We start from the raw sequence: 23216 nt of genomic DNA, 5'->3' as shown, positions 1-23216 counted from the left end.
TAATAGAAAAAGTGACAAAAGGCATTCCGTGGGCCTTATTCCTCATATCGAGCAAAGCCCATTAAAGGCCCAAAAGGAGACCTCACAATTTAAATTTAATGAAAAAAACAACGAAAAAAGATAAATTGGGGTGAGAGAGGCTCGAACTCTCGACCTCAGGATAACTCGAAGCTATGAGACCTACGCGCTAACCAACTGCGCCACCACCCCTGGATGTCTAACGACATAGTGTTATGTTTTTGGAGGAATTAAGAAATAATAGAAAAAGTGACAAAAGGCATTCCGTGGGCCTTATTCCTCATATCGAGCAAAGCCCATTAAAGGCCCAAAAGGAGACCTCACAATTTAAATTTAATGAAAAAAACAACGAAAAAGATAAATTGGGGTGAGAGAGGCTCGAACTCTCGACCTCAGGATAACTCGAAGCTATGAGACCTACGCGCTAGCCAACTGCGCCACCACCCCTGGATGTCTAACGACATAGTGTTATGTTTTTGGAGGAATTAAGAAATAATAGAAAAAGTGACAAAAGGCATTCGGTGGGCCTTATTCCTCATATCGAGCAAAGCCCATTAAAGGCCCAAAAGGAGACCTCACAATTTAAATTTAATGAAAAAAACAACGAAAAAGATAAATTGGGGTGAGAGAGGCTCGAACTCTCGACCTCAGGATAACTCGAAGCTATGAGACCTACGCGCTAACCAACTGCGCCACCACCCCTGGATGTCTAACGACATAGTGTTATGTTTTTGGAGGAATTAAGAAATAATAGAAAAAGTGACAAAAGGCATTCCGTGGGCCTTATTCCTCATATCGAGCAAAGCCCATTAAAGGCCCAAAAGGAGACCTCACAATTTAAATTTAATGAAAAAAACAACGAAAAAGATAAATTGGGGTGAGAGAGGCTCGAACTCTCGACCTCAGGATAACTCGAAGCTATGAGACCTACGCGCTAACCAACTGCGCCACCACCCCTGGATGTCTAACGACATAGTGTTATGTTTTTGGAGGAATTAAGAAATAATAGAAAAAGTGACAAAAGGCATTCCGTGGGCCTTATTCCTCATATCGAGCAAAGCCCATTAAAGGCCCAAAAGGAGACCTCAAAATTTAAATTTAATGAAAAAAACAACGAAAAAGATAAATTGGGGTGAGAGAGGCTCGAACTCTCGACCTCAGGATAACTCAAAGCTATGAGACTTACGCGCTAACCAACTACACCACCACCCCTGGATGTCTAACGACATAGTGTTATGTTTTTGGAGGAATTAAGAAATAATAGAAAAAGTGACAAAAGGCATTCGGTGGGCCTTATTCCTCATATCGAGCAAAGCCCATTAAAGGCCCAAAAGGAGACCTCACAATTTAAATTTAATGAAAAAAACAACGAAAAAGATAAATTGGGGTGAGAGAGGCTCGAACTCTCGACCTCAGGATAACTCGAAGCTATGAGACCTACGCGCTAACCAACTGCGCCACCACCCCTGGATGTCTAACGACATAGTGTTATGTTTTTGGAGGAATTAAGAAATAATAGAAAAAGTGACAAAAGGCATTCCGTGGGCCTTATTCCTCATATCGAGCAAAGCCCATTAAAGGCCCAAAAGGAGACCTCACAATTTAAATTTAATGAAAAAAACAACGAAAAAGATAAATTGGGGTGAGAGAGGCTCGAACTCTCGACCTCAGGATAACTCGAAGCTATGAGACCTACGCGCTAACCAACTGCGCCACCACCCCTGGATGTCTAACGACATAGTGTTATGTTTTTGGAGGAATTAAGAAATAATAGAAAAAGTGACAAAAGGCATTCGGTGGGCCTTATTCCTCATATCGAGCAAAGCCCATTAAAGGCCCAAAAGGAGACCTCACAATTTAAATTTAATGAAAAAAACAACGAAAAAGATAAATTGGGGTGAGAGAGGCTCGAACTCTCGACCTCAGGATAACTCGAAGCTATGAGACCTACGCGCTAACCAACTGCACCACCACCCCTGGATGTCTAACGACATAGTGTTATGTTTTTGGAGGAATTAAGAAATAATAGAAAAAGTGACAAAAGGCATTCCGTGGGCCTTATTCCTCATATCGAGCAAAGCCCATTAAAGGCCCAAAAGGAGACCTCACAATTTAAATTTAATGAAAAAAACAACGAAAAAGATAAATTGGGGTGAGAGAGGCTCGAACTCTCGACCTCAGGATAACTCAAAGCTATGAGACCTACGCGCTAACCAACTGCGCCACCACCCCTGGATGTCTAACGACATAGTGTTATGTTTTTGGAGGAATTAAGAAATAATAGAAAAAGTGACAAAAGGCATTCCGTGGGCCTTATTCCTCATATCGAGCAAAGCCCATTAAAGGCCCAAAAGGAGACCTCACAATTTAAATTTAATGAAAAAAACAACGAAAAAGATAAATTGGGGTGAGAGAGGCTCGAACTCTCGACCTCAGGATAACTCGAAGCTATGAGACCTACGCGCTAACCAACTGCGCCACCACCCCTGGATGTCTAACGACATAGTGTTATGTTTTTGGAGGAATTAAGAAATAATAGAAAAAGTGACAAAAGGCATTCCGTGGGCCTTATTCCTCATATCGAGCAAAGCCCATTAAAGGCCCAAAAGGAGACCTCACAATTTAAATTTAATGAAAAAAACAACGAAAAAAGATAAATTGGGATGAGAGAGGCTCGAACTCTCGACCTCAGGATAACTCAAAGCTATGAGACCTACGGGCTAGCCAACTGCGCCACCACCCCTGGATGTCTAATGACATAGTGTTATGTTTTTGGAGGAATTAAGAAATAATAGAAAAAGTGACAAAAGGCATTTCGTGGGCCTTATTCCTCATATCGAGAAAAGCCCATTAAAGGCCCAAAAGGAGACCTCACAATTTAAATTTAATGAAAAAAACAACGAAAAAGATAAATTGGGGTGAGAGAGGCTCGAACTCTCGACCTCAAGATAACTCGAAGCTATGAGACCTACACACTGGCCAACAGCACCACCACCCCTAGATGTCTAATGACATAGTGTTATATTTTTGGAGGAATTAAGAAATAATAGAAAAAGTGACAAAAGACTTTCTGTGGGCCTTATTCCTCATATCGAGCAAAGCCCATTACAGGCCCAAAAGGAGACCTCACAATTTAAATTTAATGAAAAGAACAGCGAAAAAGAAAAAATTGGGGTGAGAGAGGCTCAAACTCTTGACCTCAGGATAACTCGAAGCTATGAGACCTACGCGCTAGCCAACTGCGCCACCACCCCTGGATGTCTAACGACATAGTGTTATGTTTTTGGAGGAATTAAGAAATAATAGAAAAAGTGACAAAAGGCATTCCGTGGGCCTTATTCCTCATATCGAGCAAAGCCCATTAAAGGCCCAAAAGGAGACCTCACAATTTAAATTTAATGAAAAAAACAACGAAAAAAGATAAATTGGGATGAGAGAGGCTCGAACTCTCGACCTCAGGATAACTCAAAGCTATGAGACCTACGGGCTAGCCAACTGCGCCACCACCCCTGGATGTCTAATGACATAGTGTTATGTTTTTGGAGGAATTAAGAAATAATAGAAAAAGTGACAAAAGGCATTTCGTGGGCCTTATTCCTCATATCGAGAAAAGCCCATTAAAGGCCCAAAAGGAGACCTCACAATTTAAATTTAATGAAAAAAACAACGAAAAAGATAAATTGGGGTGAGAGAGGCTCGAACTCTCGACCTCAAGATAACTCGAAGCTATGAGACCTACACACTGGCCAACAGCACCACCACCCCTAGATGTCTAATGACATAGTGTTATATTTTTGGAGGAATTAAGAAATAATAGAAAAAGTGACAAAAGACTTTCTGTGGGCCTTATTCCTCATATCGAGCAAAGCCCATTACAGGCCCAAAAGGAGACCTCACAATTTAAATTTAATGAAAAGAACAGCGAAAAAGAAAAAATTGGGGTGAGAGAGGCTCAAACTCTTGACCTCAGGATAACTCGAAGCTATGAGACCTACGCTTGAACTCTCGACCTTAGTTAATGCCCATGTTTTTTTCTTCTCAATGGCTTAAAGCTCTTTTTGGCCTCCTCCCACATTGGCTTAGTTGCTACCTCATGGTAGGTTGTCGGCTCCTCGACCACGAGCAATGTTGGAATTATATAATTGACCGCGTCCTTGATTGCGTCCTCTTCCACGCCAATTGTCTTGGCTCAAGTGTCACTTCCACGACCTCTACTTTGAATATTTTGAGATTAGAGTACCTTTTCATCTTTTATTGATGCCTTAGTCTGAAGCACTTGATCAAGTATCTCCTCCTTCTTTTTCTTACGTTGCTCGTGTGCCTCGAGGGAACCGGCGAGCTCATCGACCGTGAACTTCACTAGGTCCTTTGACTCTTCTATCGCATATACAACATTCTCGAAGTTGTCTGTTAACGGCTTCAAGATCTTCTCCAGAACCCGCGTCTCGGGTAACATTTCTCCGTTTCGATTTAATTGATTTGCCACGGTCTGTACGCCTGTAATGTTATTAGATACATTTTCTGACTCCTTTATCTTCATGCTCTCCAACTCGCCACAAAGAGTTTGGAGACGAACTTGCTTGACTCGGTCAGTTCCTTTGAACACTTTTTCTAAAGTGTCTCACGCTTCTTTTGAAGTAGTTTCCCAAGCAAACTTCTCAAAGCCCAACTCGTCAGCAGCCCGGAACAACATGTATAATGTTGCCTTATCTTTTGATCGCAATTCTTTTAACGCCTTGTTCTGTGTTGTCGTGTAACCCTTGGTATCCTTTGTTCTTCAAAACCTTTTTCGACCACCTCCCATGCGTCTTGAGAACCGAGAAGAGCTTTCATTTGGATGCTCCAATTCTTATAGTTCATCTTCGTTAATCGTGGTAGCGGCATTTATCCCATCATATTCGCCATCGGCTCTCATACCAATTTGTTGAAATAAAAGCCCGCTCTGATGCCAATTATTCTTTCTTGCTCTACTCTGCTTTTTACCATGAAAAACAAGTTAATTTATAGGTTTGTTAAAGGCTAAATATGGCCCTGAGAATTCTATCATTTTCTAACACTCTTTTCTAAAATAATTATTGGCCTCTCATTTTTTATTTTGGCCTTTTCTACTACTCAATTTTAAAAAACCACAAAACTTAACAAAATTAAAACTACCTTTCACCATTTAAGTTTATTCCAACAAAACTCCCCCATAACCTTTCACCATTTAAGTTTATTCCAACAAAACTCCCCCATAAACTAAATGCTCCTGCCATCTGTCATGCCAATCATCTTCTTGTATTTGTCGAAAAGTACTTTCGGTAGTGGTTTTGTAAAGATGTTCGCAACTTGATCCTGACTTGTCACATGCAGCAATTTCACGTTTCCTTCCTTCACATGATCTCGGATAAAATGAAATTGAACGTCAATGTGTTTGCTTCTTTCATGGTTCATTGGGTTCTTGGCCAACTCAATTGCTGATTTGTTGTCAACTTGTATTACGGTTGCACCTCGTTGCTTTAGCTCCATCTTACTCAACAAATTTCTAAGCTATATCGCATGACACACACACCAAGATGCTGCTACATACTCAGCTTCACACGTCAAGAGTTTCGATACGAGTATTCCATGCTCGCGGTGCTTGCTTCAACCCGTAAAGTGTCTTCTTCAATTTGAGTACCTTCTTTTCTTCTCCAATCTTCATGTACCCGGGTAGTTGTTCGAGATAGACTTCTTCTTCAAGAACACCATTCTAGAATGCCGACTTGACATCCATTTGAAAAATCGGCCATTTAAATTGAGCTGCTTGGGAAATGAGTAATCGGATTGTCTCCATTTAGTGACGGGAGCAAACACTTCATCATTGTCGATTCCCACCTTTTGCTTGTATCCCTTCGCAACAAGTCGCGCTTTGTACCGCTCTGTCTTGCCTTGAGCATTCATCTTTTTCTTGAATACCCACTTCACACCTATGGGCTGACTTTCTTTCGGTAATTCTGTCACCTCCCATGTATTGTTGCGATGAATCGCTTTAATCTCCTCATCCATGGCAGTTTGCCACTTCTTGTCTCGCACCGCCTCTTCAAAGCTGATATTTTCAGCATCTGCTAGAAGACATACAAGGTGTACCTCATTTGTTGAATCATACAAGTCTCGCAAACTTCGCATTTTGGGTTGTCGTGGTTCATCTTCATCATCGAAAATTTCTGAGTCTGTTGGTGCACTTGTTGGTGCAACGACTAATGATTCTCCAACTTTGATATTGACTTCCGTCGAATTGTTCCAGTCCCATTCGCTTGCTTCATTTACTCGCACATCGCGACTCATTATCACTATCTTGCTAATCGGGTCAAGTAGGTTGTATCCTTTTATCTTCTCATCATATCCAATAAAGATATACCTTTTGCTTTTTTTTCTTCGAGCTTCGTTCTTCGTTGATCCAGTACGTGAGCATAAGCCACACTACCGAACACTTTGAGATGAGAGATTGTAGGCTTTTGTCAGCTCCAAGCCCGTTGTGGTGTTTGATCATCTAACTTGCATGTAAACATCGATTCTGTACGTAGATGGCGCATTGCACGGCTTCTACCCAAAATTCCTTCGGTATCCTTTTGCTCTTGAGCATTGAGCGAACCATGTCGAGAATGGTCCGGTTCTTTCTCTAGGCCACACCATTTTGTTGAGGGGTGTACGGGGCAGTTAGAAATCGCCTTATGCCTTGCTCCTCGCAGTACTCCATGAAAGCCATCGAAGTATACTTGCGACCTCTATCGGATCATACAACTTTAATGTGTCTACCAATTTCCTTCTCCACCATTACTTTGAACTTTTTAAACACCTCAGATTTTCCTTTCAGAAAGTAAGCCCAAGTTTTCTGTGAGTAATCATCGATAAAGTAAATGAAATACCTCTTTCCGCTGAAGGACTCGGGGGTAATTGGTCCACATATATCTGTATGGATCAACTCAAGAGGTTGTTTAGTAAAAAATTCAGCCTTCTTTTGAATTGAGGTTCTCGCATGCTTGCTGAGCACGCATTCTTCACAAAATTTTCCTTCAAAGTTCATCTTTGATAGCCCATGTACTATATTCTTCTTCACTAACTCTTTTAGGCCGCCATGATGTAGGTGACCAAAACGGAGATGCCACAGTGATGCCTTGTTTTCTACGTGGACTCGCAAACACTTTTCTCGTATGCTTCTTAAGTTCAATTTGTATATTCGATTTCTTCTTATCTCGACTCGAGCAACCAAACGCCCTTGCTTATCCTTCAGGTGCAGCAGGCGGTTCTTTAAGAATATCGACTCAATATGTTGGTCTTGAGGTCTGGTATATAATAAACATCTTGTATTGACCCCATTACACCATTCTTTTGCAAGAAATGTATCGTACCTCGACCTTTGACCTCCACCTTTGACGTATCTTCAAATGACACATGACCATTTTCAATCTTTTGCATCTCTTTGAATAGGTACTCGTGATCGCACAGATTATTGCTTGCCCCTGAGTCGAGGTACCACAGAGTGTCGTTGTTGATGTTCTCTTCATCTTGAGCCATCAAGAGAAGACCTTGATTTGTTACATTTTCCAAGCCTAGGTTGGTTGCTCCTTCCACCATTTTTCCGGCTCGACAAGCTTTTGCAACGTGCCCCATTCTGTCACAATTGTAACATTTTTCGAAGTTACAATCATTCACATAATGACCATATTTTTGACATATATAGCACTGAATGTTTGATCGATCGCCTCTTCCTTGATTGCATCCTCTTCCACGCCAATTTGCTTGGCTCGACTGTCTCTTCTCCTTATAATGTTCTTCATAACTGCTACCTTGACCACCTCGACTATTCCTGCGACTTCCACGACCTCTACCTTGAATATTTTGAGAGTAGAATACCTTTTCATCTTTTATTGATGCCTTAGTCTGAAGTACTTGATCGAGTGTCTCAGACTTCTTTTTCTTACGTTGCTCGTGTGCCTCAAGAGAACCGGTGAGCTCATTGACCGTGAACTTCACTAGGTCCTTTGACACTTCTATCGCATATACAACATTCTCGAAGTTGTCTGTTAACGACCTCAAGATCTTCTCCATAACTCGCGTCTCGGGTAACATTTCTCCGTTTCTGACTCCTTCATCTTCATGCTCTCCAACTCGCCACGAAGAGTTTGGAGACGCACTTGCTTGACTCGGTCGGTTTCTTTGAACACTTTTTCTAAAGTGTCCCACGCTTCTTTTGAAGTAGTTGCCCTGGCAATCTTCTCAAAGCCCGACTCGTCAACAACCAGGAACATGTATAATGTTGCCTTATCCTTTGATCGCAATTCTTTTAACGGCTTATTCTGTGTTATCGTATAACCCGTGGTATCCTTTGATTCTTCGAAACCTTCTTCGACCACCTCCCATGCGTCTTGAGAACTGAGAAGAGCTTCATTTGGATGCTCAAATTCTCGTAGTTTGTCTTCGTTAATCGTGGTAGCAATATTTGTCCCATCATATTCGCCATCGGCTCTAATACCATATGACGTCTGAGTCGAGCGTGGCTGAGAACAAGAGAAATGAGGAGTTGGTGTCTCAAATGGGTTGTTCTCGAGAAGCTCCAAATGAAGTCTCATCAGAAAAGGACAAGCTCAGTTTGCCGCTCGAGGACAAGGAGAGAAATTTGAAGAAACCACGACTCAGCTCGAGAAAACTAAAACGACGCAAGTGAAATCATTGAACATAGCATTTAAGTTTATAGGGGAGTTTTGTTGGAATAAACTTAAATGATGGAAGGTAGTTTTAATTTTGTTAAGTTTGGTTTTTTGAAATTGAGTCCTAGAAGTAAAAGGCCAAAAGAAAAAAAATGAAAGGCCAATCATTATTTTAGGGAAGAGTGGGTTTATGGGTTAGAAAATGATTGATTCTGATGACCATATTTAGTCTTTAGAAAACCTATAGATTAACTTGTTTTTCATTGCAAAAAGCAGAGCAAGGTGTTAAAAGAATTGCGATCAAAGGATAAGGCAGCATTATACATGCTGTTCCAGGCTGTTGAGTCGGGGTTTGAGAAGATTGCCAAGGCAACTACTTCAAAAGAAGTGTGGGACACTTTAGAAAAAGTGTTTAAAGGAATCGACCGATTCAAGCAAGTGCGTCTCCAAACTCTTCGTGGCGAGTTGAAGAGCATGAAGATGAAGGAGTTAGAAAATGTATCTGACTACATTACACGCGTACAGACCGTGACAAATCAACTAAATTGAAATGGAGAAATGTTATCCGAGACGCGAGTTGTGGAGAAGATCTTGAGGTCGTTAACAAACAAATTCGAGAATGTTGTATCTGCGATAGAAGACTCAGACGTCATAGCTTCGTTAAGTTTACTCAATTCCCTTCGCAAGTCCACAACGACATTTTCAACTTTCATTTTTGCTTCCTCCATTTCGGCTTTATCACGAATGAGTATCTCAATCGTGTGTCGTAAATTCACTGCCTCGATTCAGGTTCACGTGGAGTGAGTCTCTCTGTTGAGTCAGCATCTCTATTTCTTTCTCCTCCCTCACTAGCTCATCCACTAGAGCATCAATCTCCATTAACAAGCCATTCTCTTTCTCCACACTTCTTCAACTTTCTTTAGAGATTACCTTCCCATTCTCTTCTTGTCCTCCTTCAGATAGAAGGAACTCTCACTCAGCTCAGCAACTTCCTTCTCTAACCTTTCAACCTTCATTTCTAACTCTTTCTTTTCTTCTCCCATTTTCTCTCCCATTCTCATCCTCTTTCTTCTTTCTTCCTCAAATTGCCGTTCCGGCCATTGGAGCTCTCTCTCTTCGAGCTCGGGCTCTTTGTTTTCCGGTTGTTCATCCTTCTTCGATTTTCTCGTCTCCGCTATGAAGATTTCGCCAAATCTGCTGCGCATCACCTCATTTTCAACAGTTTCCACCGCGTCACGATTATTGTCATCGTCTTTCTCACCATCGAGTTCTTTTGTTTTCAGCTCTTCATTTTGACCATCAAGAGAATGCCTTCGTTTTTTGTGTCATCCAAGACCAATTTGATCGTTTCTTCCACCTTTTCCTCGGCATGACAATCTCTTGCAAAATGACTCATTCTGCCACAATTGTAACATTTGTCGGAGTTACAATTATTTGCATAGTGGCCATATTTTTTACGTTTGTAACACTCGATGTTAGAATTAAATGGTGAAAGGTAGTTTTAATTTTGTTAAGTTTGGTTTTTTGAAATTGAGTCGTAAAAGAAAAAGGCTAAAAAAAAAAAGAGAGGGTTTATGGCTTAGAAAATGATTGCATTCTCATGGCTATATTTAGCCTTTCGAAAACCTATACATTAGAGTAGAGCAATAAAAGAAAAAAAAAAAAAACAGAAAGAGAAATTGTCTATATAAAGTGTAATAGAAGGAGGGCTTTTCAGAATTCTTTGTCTCCTTTCTCACTCCTCTCGACATCTCCTTCACAGTTTCGTGAGTGTTATTTTAAAAAATTACTATCAGAGCGAGCTTTTATTTCAACAAGCAACACTAACTCATTGAGATCCAATTCTTCTTTAAGTTTATCCGGATAAATTTCAGCATGCGAAACAAACTTTTTTGGTTCATCCTTTGTTGTGGATCCTCTTGTGTTCTCTTTTTCTAGAGAGTCCATCATGCCTTTTGGTGTCACCGGTGATGACATGTGTAGAATTGTGGTGTTGTTGTAGGGGCACTTTCTAGGTCTGTTGTGTCTCCCTCTTCTTTTAGAGTAGTGAACTCTGCAACAGTCTGTTTGTTATCGCCAACACTGCACCAATCTCACTTCTTCTCTTCTTGAAATATGAAATCTTTACTTACACGAATTTTCTCATGTTGCGGATCATACAATCTGTGTGCTTTGGTCCCATACTCTACGCCAAAATACACCATATTTTGGCTCCTGACACCAAGCTTTTTGATATATGGCTTTGTCGTCTTAACATGTGTTGTACAACTGAAGACACTTAGGTACTCGAAATGAGGTGTCTTGCCGAACCATGCTTCATAGGGGGTGTGAGTGTTCAACGCCTTTGTCGGTAAACAATTTAGAAGATAAACTGCATGCCGTATTGCCTTGTCCCAAAAAATCACCGGGACTTGCATGCTCTTTAGTAAGCTTTTTGTAGTGTTATTATGGTGCATTTTTTTCGTTCGACCACACCGTTTTATTGTGAAGTGTACGGTCTGGTGAGTTGACACTTGATACCTTCCTATTCGCAGAACTTTGAGAAGTTCTGAGATAAAAACTCGTCACCTCAGTCGGTGCGTATGGTTTACAACTTGTGATCATACCCGTTTTCAACGAGTCTTTTGAACTTCTTGAACGCACATAGTGCCTCTCTTTTTTTCTTTGAGCATGTACACCCACATCCACGAATATAATCGTCAACAAGTAAGAGAAACTACTTATTACCAGCAATCGATGATAGGCTGATCGGGCCACACAAATCTGCATGAACCAGTTGCAGTGGTCGCTCAGTATGGAAACTGGTTTGAGTTGGGAACGACAATCTTGTTGTTGGAAGACTAGGCAACTTTCACATAGTTGGTTCGGGTGTATAATTTTGGGTAGCTCTGTAGCAATCTTCTTCTCCACCATCATTTTGAGTGTCTGAAAGTTCACGTGCCCTAGTCTTGCATGTCATAGCCAAGCTGGGTTGCAAGTGCTGTCAATAGGGAGGTGGGATGACTGGACTACAATAGTATCTAGTATAGATGGTTATGCGATCATTTTACCTTCATTAACAAGGTTCCATTTCTGTCGAACGTCTTGAGAAATGAGCCAGCTAACTCCACTCTGCTTCCTTCTTCGGTCATCCGACCAAGATTGATAATGTTACTCTTCAAGCGATATAGTATACCTTGGTCAGTAAACTTTAGTACCATTCTTGCATTGAAACAAGATGGATCTTTTGCCTTGGATCCATACGATTGATCCATCGCCAAACTTCATGTTTTCAATGAGCTCCTTATCATGCTTCTTGAACTTTGTTCGATCTCCGATCATGTGGTTGTTTGCTCCGTTGTCAAGGTACCACATGTTGGTCTCCACTCGGTCTTCTCCTTTTGTGAGAAGGTTTGCCATAACTTTTTCTACGTTGAGCATCAACAGTTAGGGCATCTTCTCGGTCAACATTAGTGTGGCCTCTTGATCTTGTGTGAGTGTGAGGTTTGTCTCCTCATCTCACTTCTTCTTGCAGCACTCTACCGCATAGTGCCCGTATTTTCCACAAGAGTAACACTTGATCATACTCTTGTTCTTTCAAGGATTGGCATTGTCATGGGTTTGTGAGGTATTATCACGACCTCCTCCACCACCCCGTCCACGACCCTGTTTTTCTTGTTATGGCTACCACGTCCTCTCGTACTTGAAAAAGAAGACTCAGCCGCATCATTCTTTTTCATGAGTGCGAGCTACTTCTCATGTATGAGTAAGAGGTATCTTTACTGCTCTTTTATCTTCATAGTCAAGTATTCTCTCCTATAGTTACTCCATTCCTCTTTATCTTCATAGTCAAGTATTCTCTCCTATAGTTACTCCATTAATAATTTACTCTATTAAGTCTACTAACAATTCTCTTAAAAATCAATAAATAAATTATAACTTGTTTAAGTAGCTCTAAGTTTATTAGCTGACACCTTTGCCTCGGTTGGAAGCATTCATCTCTCCACGTGGGTTCAAATATATGATAAACAATTGCAGACTGTTCTAGCCATTGGAGGAGGAAGATCAGTACAAAAACCAATGAAGAAGAGAAATGCAAACCCACCACTTACGTAATGGCTTACGAAACCATTAGCTTCCACCCGAAGAAAGTCATACAATCACTGACCTTTTAAATTATTTATACTAATCTTTCCTTCACATAAGCTTTGAAGAGAAAAAGATGGCTGAAGAAGAAGTACAAGTGTTTGGCTTCCGGTCAGGCCCCTTCAGCCTCAGAGTGGAGTTGGCTCTCAAACTCAAAGCCGTGGATTACCAACACATTGAAGAAGATTTGCTTAACAACAAAAGTGATTTGCTTCTCAAATACAACCCAATCTACAAGAAGGTGCCTGTCCTTGTCCACAATGGCAACCCCATTTCGGAGTCACTCGTCATCCTTGAGTACATCGAACATAACTGGACGCACAATCCCATCTTCCCCGCACATCCCTATGATCGAGCTCTCGCCAGGTTTTGGGCCAAATACATCGATGACACGGTAATGTTTCTTTGTTTTGAGAAAAGTTATTGAAATATATTTTATATAGCCCTAATTAGAAATAAATTTTATCTTATGTCGGTATTTATTAGTAGAATATTCTCTTATTTTTTGGATTTAGTTGGTAATATTCTATTTAAAAGTTGTGAACATGGATGAAAATCAGAATTTAGATGATATTGAGATTTTCGATCCCACTTATATTTCTCATTCTTAACATAGTAATAGAGATTTTGTTTTTGGATTCCAGGTTGTGCCTGCAGTGCATAAAATTTCTCGAAGCATGGAAGAAGAGAGAGAGAAAGCCATAGAAGAAGCTCAGAAGACCTTGGAACCATTAGAGAACGAGCTTGAAAACAAGAAGTTCTTCGGAGGAGAGGAAATTGGGTTGGTGGACATTGTAGGACTTATTTTGGCCGGGTGGATTCCTGCCATTGAAGAAGCTCTAGGATTTGAGCTGCTCATAACCCACAAGTTTCCAAACCTAAAAAAATGGACTGAAGAGTTCGTGAACCACCGCGTGGCCAAGCAGGTTATGCCTCAAAAGGATGCGCTGATTGCCTTTCTTAAAAATGTTGCGCTTAATCGAAAAAATTAAAAGATTGAAATCAAAGTTTGATGCTGTCACAAATAAATTTAGTTTTTTTTAATACAGTAAATTAAATTTTAATGGTGGAGTTTTCAATTGCTCAATCTAAATTAAATAAAAGTCGTCATAAATATATTTTTGGTTAAATTATAAAATATAATTTTATTGTCAACTTGACTGAAACTGATTATGAAATTTATGTTAAATCGGAATATTCTAACATTTTCTTACTTTAATAATAATTTTAAAAACTTTATAAAAATTCAGAGGCAATATTATTTTAAATAAAAGACGTCATGTTCTTTTTTTTATAATATTATTTGTAAGGACAGTGTCTATTTTCTTTTTAAATTTTTTATTAAGAAAAATGTCAGACTCCGGAAGGTGGTAACGTGGTGATAGGTGGTATGGTTGGTAAAGCCACGTGGGTGTGTGGGTGTGTAGGATGAGCCTGTAGTTATTAGTTTATGTTTGGAATTATGCATGCTTTAGCTTCTAAATCCTAAGATATTTATACTTAGGTTTTATCTAATGACCATTAATTTTGGTTATAAATGAACTTCTCAAGATTGGTTAGATACCTTACCTAGAATCATGAATGTACGTTAGGGCAATGAGCAGTCTCGAACCTAGGTTCAGAACCTACTAAATCAAAGAAGACTAGGACAACGGGGGGTTTTTGAGACCCATATGGATAATTTAAATCCAAGGAATCTTCCTATTGGTTCATAAGGAGGTGCAAAAGCTAAATAGCTACAAATATAGGTGGCACTAAAGGTCTAAAAATCAAGAAATCTCAATCATGCAATATAAACTTTAAGAAAGATATGAAGAAAATGTTGTTCAAATTATAGAAGATGTTGTAATTCATGTCATATTAAAGAAGAATCCAGCTCTATTTACTCTTGTATCACTACAAATTTTGGGTGGATGATTAATGTATTTCAAAACATTTTATTTATTATAAGGTTGCATTTAATTAGTGGCTAATTATGGTCATAAATTATAAAAGTTACAACTCATGAAATTCCTCTAAGGTCTAGTGTTTTCATTTTGAGGCTATATAAAATCATGTATGATGACTTTGTAAAAGGACTTGAAAATGTCGTAAAAAGAGCATTTGTATCTTCTTTTAATCAAGTGCTAAGTTTCTTTACAATTATATATAGTTTAAGTTGCATGTTTAGAATAATTCAAACATGACATGATCAGTCTTATCTGTGGAGTGATTCGAATTTCAAACAAGTATTCTTGCTTTGAAATATTTGATCGACAAGGTAATATGAATCTTACTTTCCTTTGAGGTGATTCTTTATCGTTATAAGGTTCTTGTATATATTTAGACCTAAATGTCATATTCTTTAATAAGGTTGTTAGATGAATTTTATGAGAGTTGCAATCATTTGGAATGAAATTAAATTGATTTGGGAATCTTAACGGTGTGAACTAGGAGTTTACATATTTAGGTGCCGGTAAAGATTTTTATATTCAACTAGCTAGGTTTTCCATATCACCAATCTTATCTAAATTACCCATGTTTAATAGTTCAACAAGTTCCTGTGCAAGAATGGTTAGGAGGCTCGGCAACTCACTCCCAATCATGAACATGCCTCGAGGAGAGTCTAGACTCTATGTGGTGATAGTAGCTATGGAGGTTAGTCCCCATGAGCTTTATGACAATGTGAGGAATAGTAGTCAAGCCAATAGCTTTTATTAGTGAACCTATCACAAAGGTAGGGGTCCGCAACCGTCCATAATAATCCTTCAAGAGTTAGAGTAGCAAGGTCGTACCTCTTGATTGCACCTCTTACGGGTGCAATCAAGGTATCCTCAATTATCCTTTGGTCGGGAACTTGTTACAGGGGTAAGGGTAATCGACAAGGGTCGCACCTTACATTTCTTACCCAGTAAGGACACCAAAAGGGTTTAGTCATGCTTGGTTAAGTAGTTAGGAATAGGTAGGGGGTTTGCTAACTTACTATTAATCGTGAACTTGCCTTAAGAAGAGATGAGAGTGTATTTAGTGATGGTAGTTATGGGGGTCACTCCCTTTTAGCTCTATGAGATGTGTAGATGAGTAGTCAAGTTAATAGCTTCTATTAGTAAACCTATTAGTGAGGTAAGAGTCCAATGTCATCCATAATATTCCTTTAGGAGCTGGAGTAGAAAGGTCGTGCCCTAAATTATAGAGAGACCTCGTGTGAAATCCCACATCGATTGGAGAGGAGAACGAAACATTCCTTATAAGGGTACAAAAACTTCTCTCTAGCAGACGTGTTTTAAAAACCTTAAGGGAAAATTCAAAATGGAAAACCCAAAAAAGACAATATCTACTAATGGTGGACCTAGAACATTACAAATGGTATTAGAGCCAGACTAGGCGATGTACTAGCAAGGAGGCTACCCCGAAGGAGGGTGGACATGAGACAATGGGGGTGTATTGGGGGTCCCACATCGATTAGAGAAGGGCATGAAAGTCAGCGAGATGTTGGGAGGGTGGATTGTAAGATCCCACATCGATTGAGGAGCAGAACAATACATTCTTTATAAAGGTGTGGAAACCTCTCTCTAGCATATGTGTTTTAAAAACCTTGAGGGGAAGTCCAAAAGGAAAGCTCAAAGAGGACAATATCTGCTAGTGGTGAGATTGGGCCGTTACACCTTGTATGGGTACGATCAAGAGATTCACAAGAATCCCTTAGTTGGAAACTCGTCCATAGGGGTAAGGGTAATATTTAGAAGTCGCACCTCATAAATACTTACCCAGTAAGACAACAAAAGGGTTTAGTCATGCTCCAAGTTAAGTAGTTAGGAAAAGTTCGAGCTTGCACCTCACAGGTAATCGTTCATTGTAATCCTTCAAGAGCTAGAGTAGCAATGTCGGTGTTGGGTTTTATGTCCTAAAATCCATAGTTTGTAAACAAAAACATATTCTATTTTCAATAAAGTTATTATGGTTGTTTATTCAGTAAAGATTTGTTGGGTTTTATGTCCTAAAACTCATAGTTTGTAAACAAAGATATATTCTATTTTCAATAAAGTTATTATTGATGTTTATTCAGTAAAAATTGTTATTGAATAAAGTGAACTTTACGATCATTAATCTAAATCCAATAAACTAAGAACACTCTGGCTATAGTATGATTACTTGAACTATATGTAGAGACATAAGAGTGGATCAAGTTCAAGTATATAGTCAAAATGATCTATAGTATAAGGATAAGGCTGAGTACCTTATTCTGTGGACACTATGGATGCGGCCCACTTTTGTATATGATATAAACAATGTGATCACTAAATTGTGCATGTGGAGACATGTGAGTGGGGGCGTCCTATGCAATGAATATTGCATAAGATCGGACCATGAAGAAAACCACTCTCACTTTATAAAGTCATTTACTGTTGAGACTGATTTTCTTTTCATTCGATAACCTAGGTAACTCGGTTTTAATCCTGAGCTAACCATGAACTCCTTTTTATTCGGAATTATCCTTAGATTTGCATGGGTGAGAGTGACTCTAGTTCGCCGACTCAACAGGCCTCCCATTACAGGGGTAAGACTGGGTGAATGGCTGGGGACGTGGGGTGCAAGCCGGAATTCACTCCTACCCACTTTTAGGGATAGAAGAAAGGTAGTTCCCTTAAGCACTGACTCCAGGTCTTGAACAAGGGGCCCCACCCTCTCATTGGCCTGAGAGGGATTCAGTTTACTGGTTGGACCACAAACCAATTGTTCATTCGAGGATCAGTGAGACATAAGGAACAAGAAGTAACTTCAGGGGTAAAACGGTAAATTGACCCAACTCTAGTTACGAACAACCTGTGAAGGATGGACTTACTAATCATGGTTATATCAGATGGACAGAAATATATCTATAGTGAGGGGAGTGCAACTACTAGGCTAGTGCAACTACTAGGCTATAGTGGAGTGTCCTAGTAGTTAACGAATGTTGGTTAACCAGGTTAATGAGTTTAATCGGTTAATCTTGGATCGTTGGACCCATGATCTATAGGTCCATTAGGTCCCTCTGCTAGCTCATATCAGACTAAACCATAGAACAGTGTGACGAGTGAGTTCGAAGTGTTCGAATTCAAATTAGGAAATATGCGTTACATATATACGATATATTTAACCGCAATTTTGTTTTATTTACGAATTAAACGAAAAGAGAGAATCTGAGATATTTAAATAAGATTGAAATATCTTAATCAATTATGTGTCGGAATTGATTGGGATTGGCATTTGAATTAATATTAAATATTAATTAAATAGTTTAATTAATCATTTAATGTTACTTTAATTTGAAATTCATTATTCAAATTAATTGTTGAATTAAAATGAAGAAAGTCAAAATGTTGACTTTCATCTAATGGAAAAATACATGTTAGTGGAATTTTGAGGTGTCAAAATTTGGTTTAACCAAACTTGCATGTTTGTCAAATAAACCCCACAAGTTTGAGTGGAATTTTGAGTGTCAAAATTTGGTTAACTCAAACATGCATGCTTACCACATAATCCCAAACATTTGAGTGGAATTTTAAGTGTCAAAATTTGGTGATCTCAAGTTTGCATGAACATGGAAACTTGACTCTTTAAATAGAGTGATCATGATACTTGGAAGGGATTCTTCATCTTGATGAAAAACCTTGAGAAAAACCTCTCATAAACACTCTCTTTCACATATACAAAATCCCTCCCAAGTTTAGTCACTCACCGAATTCCACAATCCCGTTCTAAGGCCGGAGGATAGTGGAGAAGACACTAGTGGTGGTTCGAAACCGGTTCGTGAGGCAAAAGGAGTTTGAACTACAAAAGACACTAGTGGTGGTTCGAAACCGGTTCGTGAGGCAAAAGGAGTTTGAACTACAAAAGGTTAGTATTTAAACTCATTAAGTTTTAATACTTATAAACATGCTAGTTATTTACAATAATTGATGTTATAAAAGTGCCTAAGATCCAAATTGCTTCCGCATGTGTTATATTAACACCATCAAGATTGTTATTGAATAAAGTGAACTTTACGATCATTAATCTAAATCCAATAAACTAAGAACACTCTGGCTATAGTATGATTACTTGAACTATATGTAGAGACATAAGAGTGGATCAAGTTCAAGTATATAGTCAAAATGATCTATAGTATAAGGATAAGGCTGAGTACCTTATTCTAGGGACACTATGGATGCAGCCCACTTTTGTATATGATATAAACATGTGATCACTAAATTGTACATGTGGAGACATGTGAGTGGGGGAGTCCTAAACAATGAGTATTGCATAAGATCGGACCATGAAGAAAACCACTCTCACTTTATAATGTCGTTTACTATTGAGACTGATTTTCTTTTCCTTCAATAACCTAGGTAACTCTGTTTTAATCTTGAGCTAACCATGAATTCCTGTTTATTCGGAATTATCCTTAGATTTGCATGGGTGAGAGTGGCTCTAGTTCACCGACTCAATAGGCCTCCCATTTCAGGGGTAAGACTGGGTGAATGGCTGGGGACGTGGGGTGCAAGATGGAATTCACTCCTACTCACTTTTAGGGATAGAAGAGAGGTAGTTCCCTTAAGCACTGACTCCAGGTCTTGAACAAGGGGCCCCACCCTCTCATTAGCATGAGAGGGATTCGGTTTACTGGTTGGACCACAAACCAATTGTTCATTAGAGGATCAGTGAGACATAAGAAAAAAGTGTTAGGCTATGGAGCCTGATACTTATTTATAACTTGGTCAACGGTTATATCCGGTAAAGCTATATTTGGTAAAGCTATATATAGTAAAGCTATATATGGTAAAGCTAAATCCGGTAAAGCTATATATGGTAAATAGCTATATATAGTAGATGGCTAAATCTGGTAAAGCTATATATAGTAAACTATACCATATATATATCTGGTCCGGTAGAGCTTTGAAAATGTACTTTTCTATTCTCTGTACTCTCTCTTGTTGTACATACCTAAAGTCATCAATACAAAATCCTTTTAGCCAGAGTTCTCCTTGCAACTTTTCTCTATCCTTTTTTTCTTTGTGTTCATCTAGATCGAGCGTGTGCGTTGTTGTGCGATCCTAACAACTGGTATCGATCCTAACAACTGGTATCAGAGCTAGGCAGTCAGAGCGAGGCGGAAGTCAGAGCCAGGCGGCAGTCAGAGCTAGGCAGTTAGAGCCAGGCGGAAGTCAGAGCCAGGCGGCAGTCAGAGCCAAGCGGAAGTCAGAGCCAGGCGGAAGTCAAAGCTAGACGGAAGTCACCACGATCTGTGAAGATGGAAAGTTCAAAGATTGGAACTGAGAAGTTCGATGGATCCGATTTCGGTTTCTGAAAGATGCAGATTGAAGATTATCTGTACCAGAAAGATCTTCACGAACCTCTGTTGGGGGTGAAGCCAGATACCATGACCACGAAACAGTGGAAGCTCAAGGATCGATAAGCCTTGGGGCTGATCCGGTTGACGCTATCCAGAAACGTGGCATTCAACATTATCAAGGAGAAGACAACGTCAGGTCTATTGAAGACGCTGTCGAATATGTACGAAAAATCGTCGGCTATGAACAAGGTGTATTTGATGCGGAGATTGTTATGAGTCCTTGTGAGAACTTCGTTATGAGCAAACATAAACGAGTTAGCTTCACAAAGACTGTTAGAGAATTGAAGAAAAGTACCGGAAGAAGCGCGCTGAAACTCCAGAGGGGGTTGCGTCGTCCGGAAGCGTCGCTGAAAGCTCCAAAGGGGGTTGTGTCGGCTGGAAGCGTCGCTGAAACTCCAGAGGGGGTTGCGTCGCTGAAGATCCAGAGGGGGTTGCGTCGTCCGGAAGCGTCGTTGAAGCTCCAGAGGGGGTTGCATCGTCCGAAAGCGTCGCTGAAGCTTCAGAGGGGGTTGCGTCGGCCGGAAGCGTCGCTGAAGCTCTAGAGGAGGTTACGTCGCCCGGAAGCGTCGCTGAAGCTTCAGAGGGGGTTGCGTTTTCCGGAAGCGTCGCTGAAGCTCCAGAGGGGGGTGCGTCGCCCGGAAGCGTCCCTGAAACTCCAGAGGGGGTTGCGTTTTCCGGAAGCGTCGCTGAAGCTCCAGAGGGGAGTGCGTCGCCCGGAAGCGTCGCTGAAGCTCCAGAGGGGGTTACGTCGTCCGGAAGCGTCGCTGAAGTTCCAGAGGGGGTTGCGTCGGCCGGAAGCGTCGCTGAAGCTCCAGAGGGGGTTGTGTTGTCCGGAAGCGTCGCTGAAGCTCTAGAGGGGGTTGCGTTGGCTGGAAGCGTCGCTGAAACTCCAGAGGAGGTTGCGTCGGCTGGAAGCGTCGCTGAAACTCCAGAGGAGGTTGCATGGGCCTGAGACTCTTGCTGAAACACCAGAGGTGAAGCAAGTGGGAGTTAATGTTGAGTTGCTCAAAGATTCACAGAGTGATGTTGTAGCGGATACTCAAGAAACTCCTGAGACTCTTGCTGAGAAACCAGAGGTGAAGCAAGTGGGAGTTGAGGTTGAGTTGCTCAAAGATTCACAGAGTGATGTTGTAGTGGATACTCAAGAAACTCCTGAGACTCTTGCTGAAACACCAGAGGTGAAGCAAGTGGGAGTTGATGTTGAGTTGCTCAAAGATTCACAGAGTGATGTTGTAGCGGATACTCAAGAAACTCCTGAGACTCTTGGTGAGAAACCAGAGGTGAAGCAAGTGGGAGTTGAGGTTGAGTTGCTAAAAAATTCACAGAGTGATGTTGTAGTGGATACTCAAGAAACTCCTGAGACTCTTGCTGAGAAACCAGAGGTGAAGCAAGTGGGAGTTGAGGTTGAGTTGCTCAAAGATTCACAGAGTGATGTTGTAGCGGATACTCAAGAAACTCCTGAGACTCTTGCTGAGAAACCAGAGGTGAAGCAAGTGGGAGTTGAGGTTGAGTTGCTAAAAGATTCACATAGTGATGTTGTAGCAGATACTCAAGAAACTCCTGAGACTCATGCTGTTGGCGAGGAACCCGGTCTATCATTCAAAACACAGAAGGCGATACCATTTCACTCGGAGGTTAGTTAAAGATGGTGATGTGTTTTGAGAAGATAGAGGGTGCAAAGAATCCAGCAAACATGTTGACAAAATGTGTTGATGCTGGAATATTGAGGTTGTGCAAAACCTCAATTGGTATGGTGCAGTGGATGCTCATGGTCGTTTGAGAGTGAAATTCTTGGTTGACTAGATCAGTCTCCAAGTGGGAGAATTGTTAGGCTATGGAGCCTGATACTTATTTATAGCTTGGTCAACAGTTATATCTGGTAAAGCTATATATAGTAAAGCTATATATGGTAAAGCTAAATCCGGTAAAGCTATATATGGTAAATAGCTATATATAGTAGATGGCTAAATCTAGTAAAGCTATATATAGTAAACTATACCATATATATATATCTGGTCCGGTAGAGCTTTGAAAATGTACTTTTCTATTCTCTGTACTCTCTCTTGTTGTACATACCTGAAGTCATCAATACAAAATCCTTTTAGCCAGAGTTCTCCTTGCAACTTTTCTCTATCCTTTTTTTCTTTGTGTTCATCTAGATCGAGCGTGTGCGTTGTTGTGCGATCCTAACAATTGGTATCGATCCTAACAACAAGAAGTAACTTTAGGGGTAAAACGGTAAATTGACCCAGCTCTAGTTACGAACAACCTGTGAAGGATTGACTTACTAATCATGGTTATATCAAATGGACATAAATATATCTATAGTGAGGGGAGTGCAACTACTAGGCTATAGTGAAGTGTCCTAGTAGTTAGCGAATGTTGGTTAACAAGGTTAATGAGTTTAACCGGTTAATCTTGGATCGTTGGAGCCCATGATCTATAGGTCCATTAGGTCCCTCTGCTAGCTCATATCGGACTAAACCATAGAATAGTGTGACGAGTGAGTTTGAAGTGTTAGAATTCAAATTAGGGAATATGCGCTACATATATACGATATATTTAACCGCTTTTTTGTTTTATTTACGAATTAAACAAAAGAGAGAATCAGAGATATTTAAATAAGATTTAAATATCTTAATCAATTATGTGTCGGAATTGATTGGGATTGGCATTTGAATTAATATTAAATATTAATTAATCATTTAATGTTACTTTAATTTGAAATTCATTATCCAAATTAATTATTGAATTAAAATGAAGGAAGTCAAAATGTTGACTTCATTTAATGGAAAATTCCATGTTAGTGGAATTTTGAGGTCTCAAAATTTGGTTTAACCAAATTTGCATGCTTGTCAAATAAACCCCCCACAAGTTTGAGTGGAATTTTGAGTGTCAAAATTTGGTTAACTCAAACATGCATGTTTGCCACATAATCCCAAACATTTGAGTGGAATTTTAAGTGTCAAAATTTGGTGATCTCAAATTTGCATGAACATGCAAACATGACTCTTTAAATAAAGTGATCATGGTACATGGAAGGTCTTCTTCTT

General features: G+C 40.0%; 2 protein-coding genes and 9 non-coding genes across 11 annotated transcripts; 1 reads left to right on the top strand and 10 right to left on the bottom strand.

Annotated features, from left to right (window-relative positions):
- Window positions 1-126: 126 nt before the first annotated feature.
- TRNAM-CAU (transfer RNA methionine (anticodon CAU)) lies at window positions 127-210 on the bottom strand. The gene is given in 2 exon segments: window positions 127-162; window positions 173-210. It is a non-coding gene; the product is annotated as a tRNA-Met (tRNA).
- Window positions 211-381: 171 nt separating this feature from the next.
- TRNAM-CAU (transfer RNA methionine (anticodon CAU)) lies at window positions 382-465 on the bottom strand. Its single transcript is given in 2 exon segments — window positions 382-417; window positions 428-465. It is a non-coding gene; the product is annotated as a tRNA-Met (tRNA).
- A 171-nt stretch (window positions 466-636) lies between these two features.
- TRNAM-CAU (transfer RNA methionine (anticodon CAU)) lies at window positions 637-720 on the bottom strand. Its single transcript is given in 2 exon segments — window positions 637-672; window positions 683-720. It is a non-coding gene; the product is annotated as a tRNA-Met (tRNA).
- Window positions 721-891: 171 nt separating this feature from the next.
- Window positions 892-975, bottom strand: TRNAM-CAU (transfer RNA methionine (anticodon CAU)). The gene is given in 2 exon segments: window positions 892-927; window positions 938-975. It is a non-coding gene; the product is annotated as a tRNA-Met (tRNA).
- Window positions 976-1401: 426 nt separating this feature from the next.
- On the bottom strand, window positions 1402-1485 carry TRNAM-CAU (transfer RNA methionine (anticodon CAU)). The gene is given in 2 exon segments: window positions 1402-1437; window positions 1448-1485. It is a non-coding gene; the product is annotated as a tRNA-Met (tRNA).
- A 171-nt stretch (window positions 1486-1656) lies between these two features.
- On the bottom strand, window positions 1657-1740 carry TRNAM-CAU (transfer RNA methionine (anticodon CAU)). Its single transcript is given in 2 exon segments — window positions 1657-1692; window positions 1703-1740. It is a non-coding gene; the product is annotated as a tRNA-Met (tRNA).
- Window positions 1741-1911: 171 nt separating this feature from the next.
- Window positions 1912-1995, bottom strand: TRNAM-CAU (transfer RNA methionine (anticodon CAU)). The gene is given in 2 exon segments: window positions 1912-1947; window positions 1958-1995. It is a non-coding gene; the product is annotated as a tRNA-Met (tRNA).
- Window positions 1996-2166: 171 nt separating this feature from the next.
- TRNAM-CAU (transfer RNA methionine (anticodon CAU)) lies at window positions 2167-2250 on the bottom strand. The gene is given in 2 exon segments: window positions 2167-2202; window positions 2213-2250. It is a non-coding gene; the product is annotated as a tRNA-Met (tRNA).
- Window positions 2251-2421: 171 nt separating this feature from the next.
- Window positions 2422-2505, bottom strand: TRNAM-CAU (transfer RNA methionine (anticodon CAU)). Its single transcript is given in 2 exon segments — window positions 2422-2457; window positions 2468-2505. It is a non-coding gene; the product is annotated as a tRNA-Met (tRNA).
- A 4267-nt stretch (window positions 2506-6772) lies between these two features.
- Window positions 6773-8088, bottom strand: LOC147786623 (uncharacterized). The gene is made up of 2 exons (XM_087120217.1): window positions 7389-8088; window positions 6773-6948 (listed from the first exon to the last, which is right to left on the bottom strand). The coding sequence occupies exons 1-2, from the start codon at window positions 8086-8088 to the stop codon at window positions 6773-6775; spliced, it is 876 nt and encodes a 291-aa protein (XP_086976343.1).
- Window positions 8089-12852: 4764 nt separating this feature from the next.
- LOC111781157 (putative glutathione S-transferase) lies at window positions 12853-13942 on the top strand. Its single transcript, XM_023661608.2, has 2 exons — window positions 12853-13206; window positions 13457-13942. The coding sequence occupies exons 1-2, from the start codon at window positions 12889-12891 to the stop codon at window positions 13802-13804; spliced, it is 666 nt and encodes a 221-aa protein (XP_023517376.2). The 5' UTR covers window positions 12853-12888; the 3' UTR covers window positions 13805-13942.
- Window positions 13943-23216: the final 9274 nt, after the last annotated feature.

Source organism: Cucurbita pepo, chromosome 19, assembly GCF_057944985.1.
Source record: "Cucurbita pepo subsp. pepo isolate OVF chromosome 19, ASM5794498v1, whole genome shotgun sequence".
In the NCBI taxonomy this organism is placed as follows: Eukaryota; Viridiplantae; Streptophyta; class Magnoliopsida; order Cucurbitales; family Cucurbitaceae; genus Cucurbita; species Cucurbita pepo.
The sequence above is the reverse complement of the archived record's forward strand: the minus strand, read 5'-3'. Positions and strand labels throughout refer to the sequence as shown.

Coding starts and splice junctions, on each gene's coding strand:
- LOC111781157 (XM_023661608.2), top strand. CDS start 12,889: ATGGCTGAAGAAGAAGTACAAGTGTTTGGCTTCCGGTCAGGCCCCTTC. Junction 13,207..13,456: donor CCAAATACATCGATGACACG/GTAATGTTTCTT, acceptor TTTGGATTCCAG/GTTGTGCCTGCAGTGCATAA.
- LOC147786623 (XM_087120217.1), bottom strand. CDS start 8,088: ATGGAGAAGATCTTGAGGTCGTTAACAGACAACTTCGAGAATGTTGTA. Junction 6,949..7,388: donor GGTGGAGGTCAAAGGTCGAG/GTACGATACATT, acceptor TGATCCATACAG/ATATATGTGGACCAATTACC.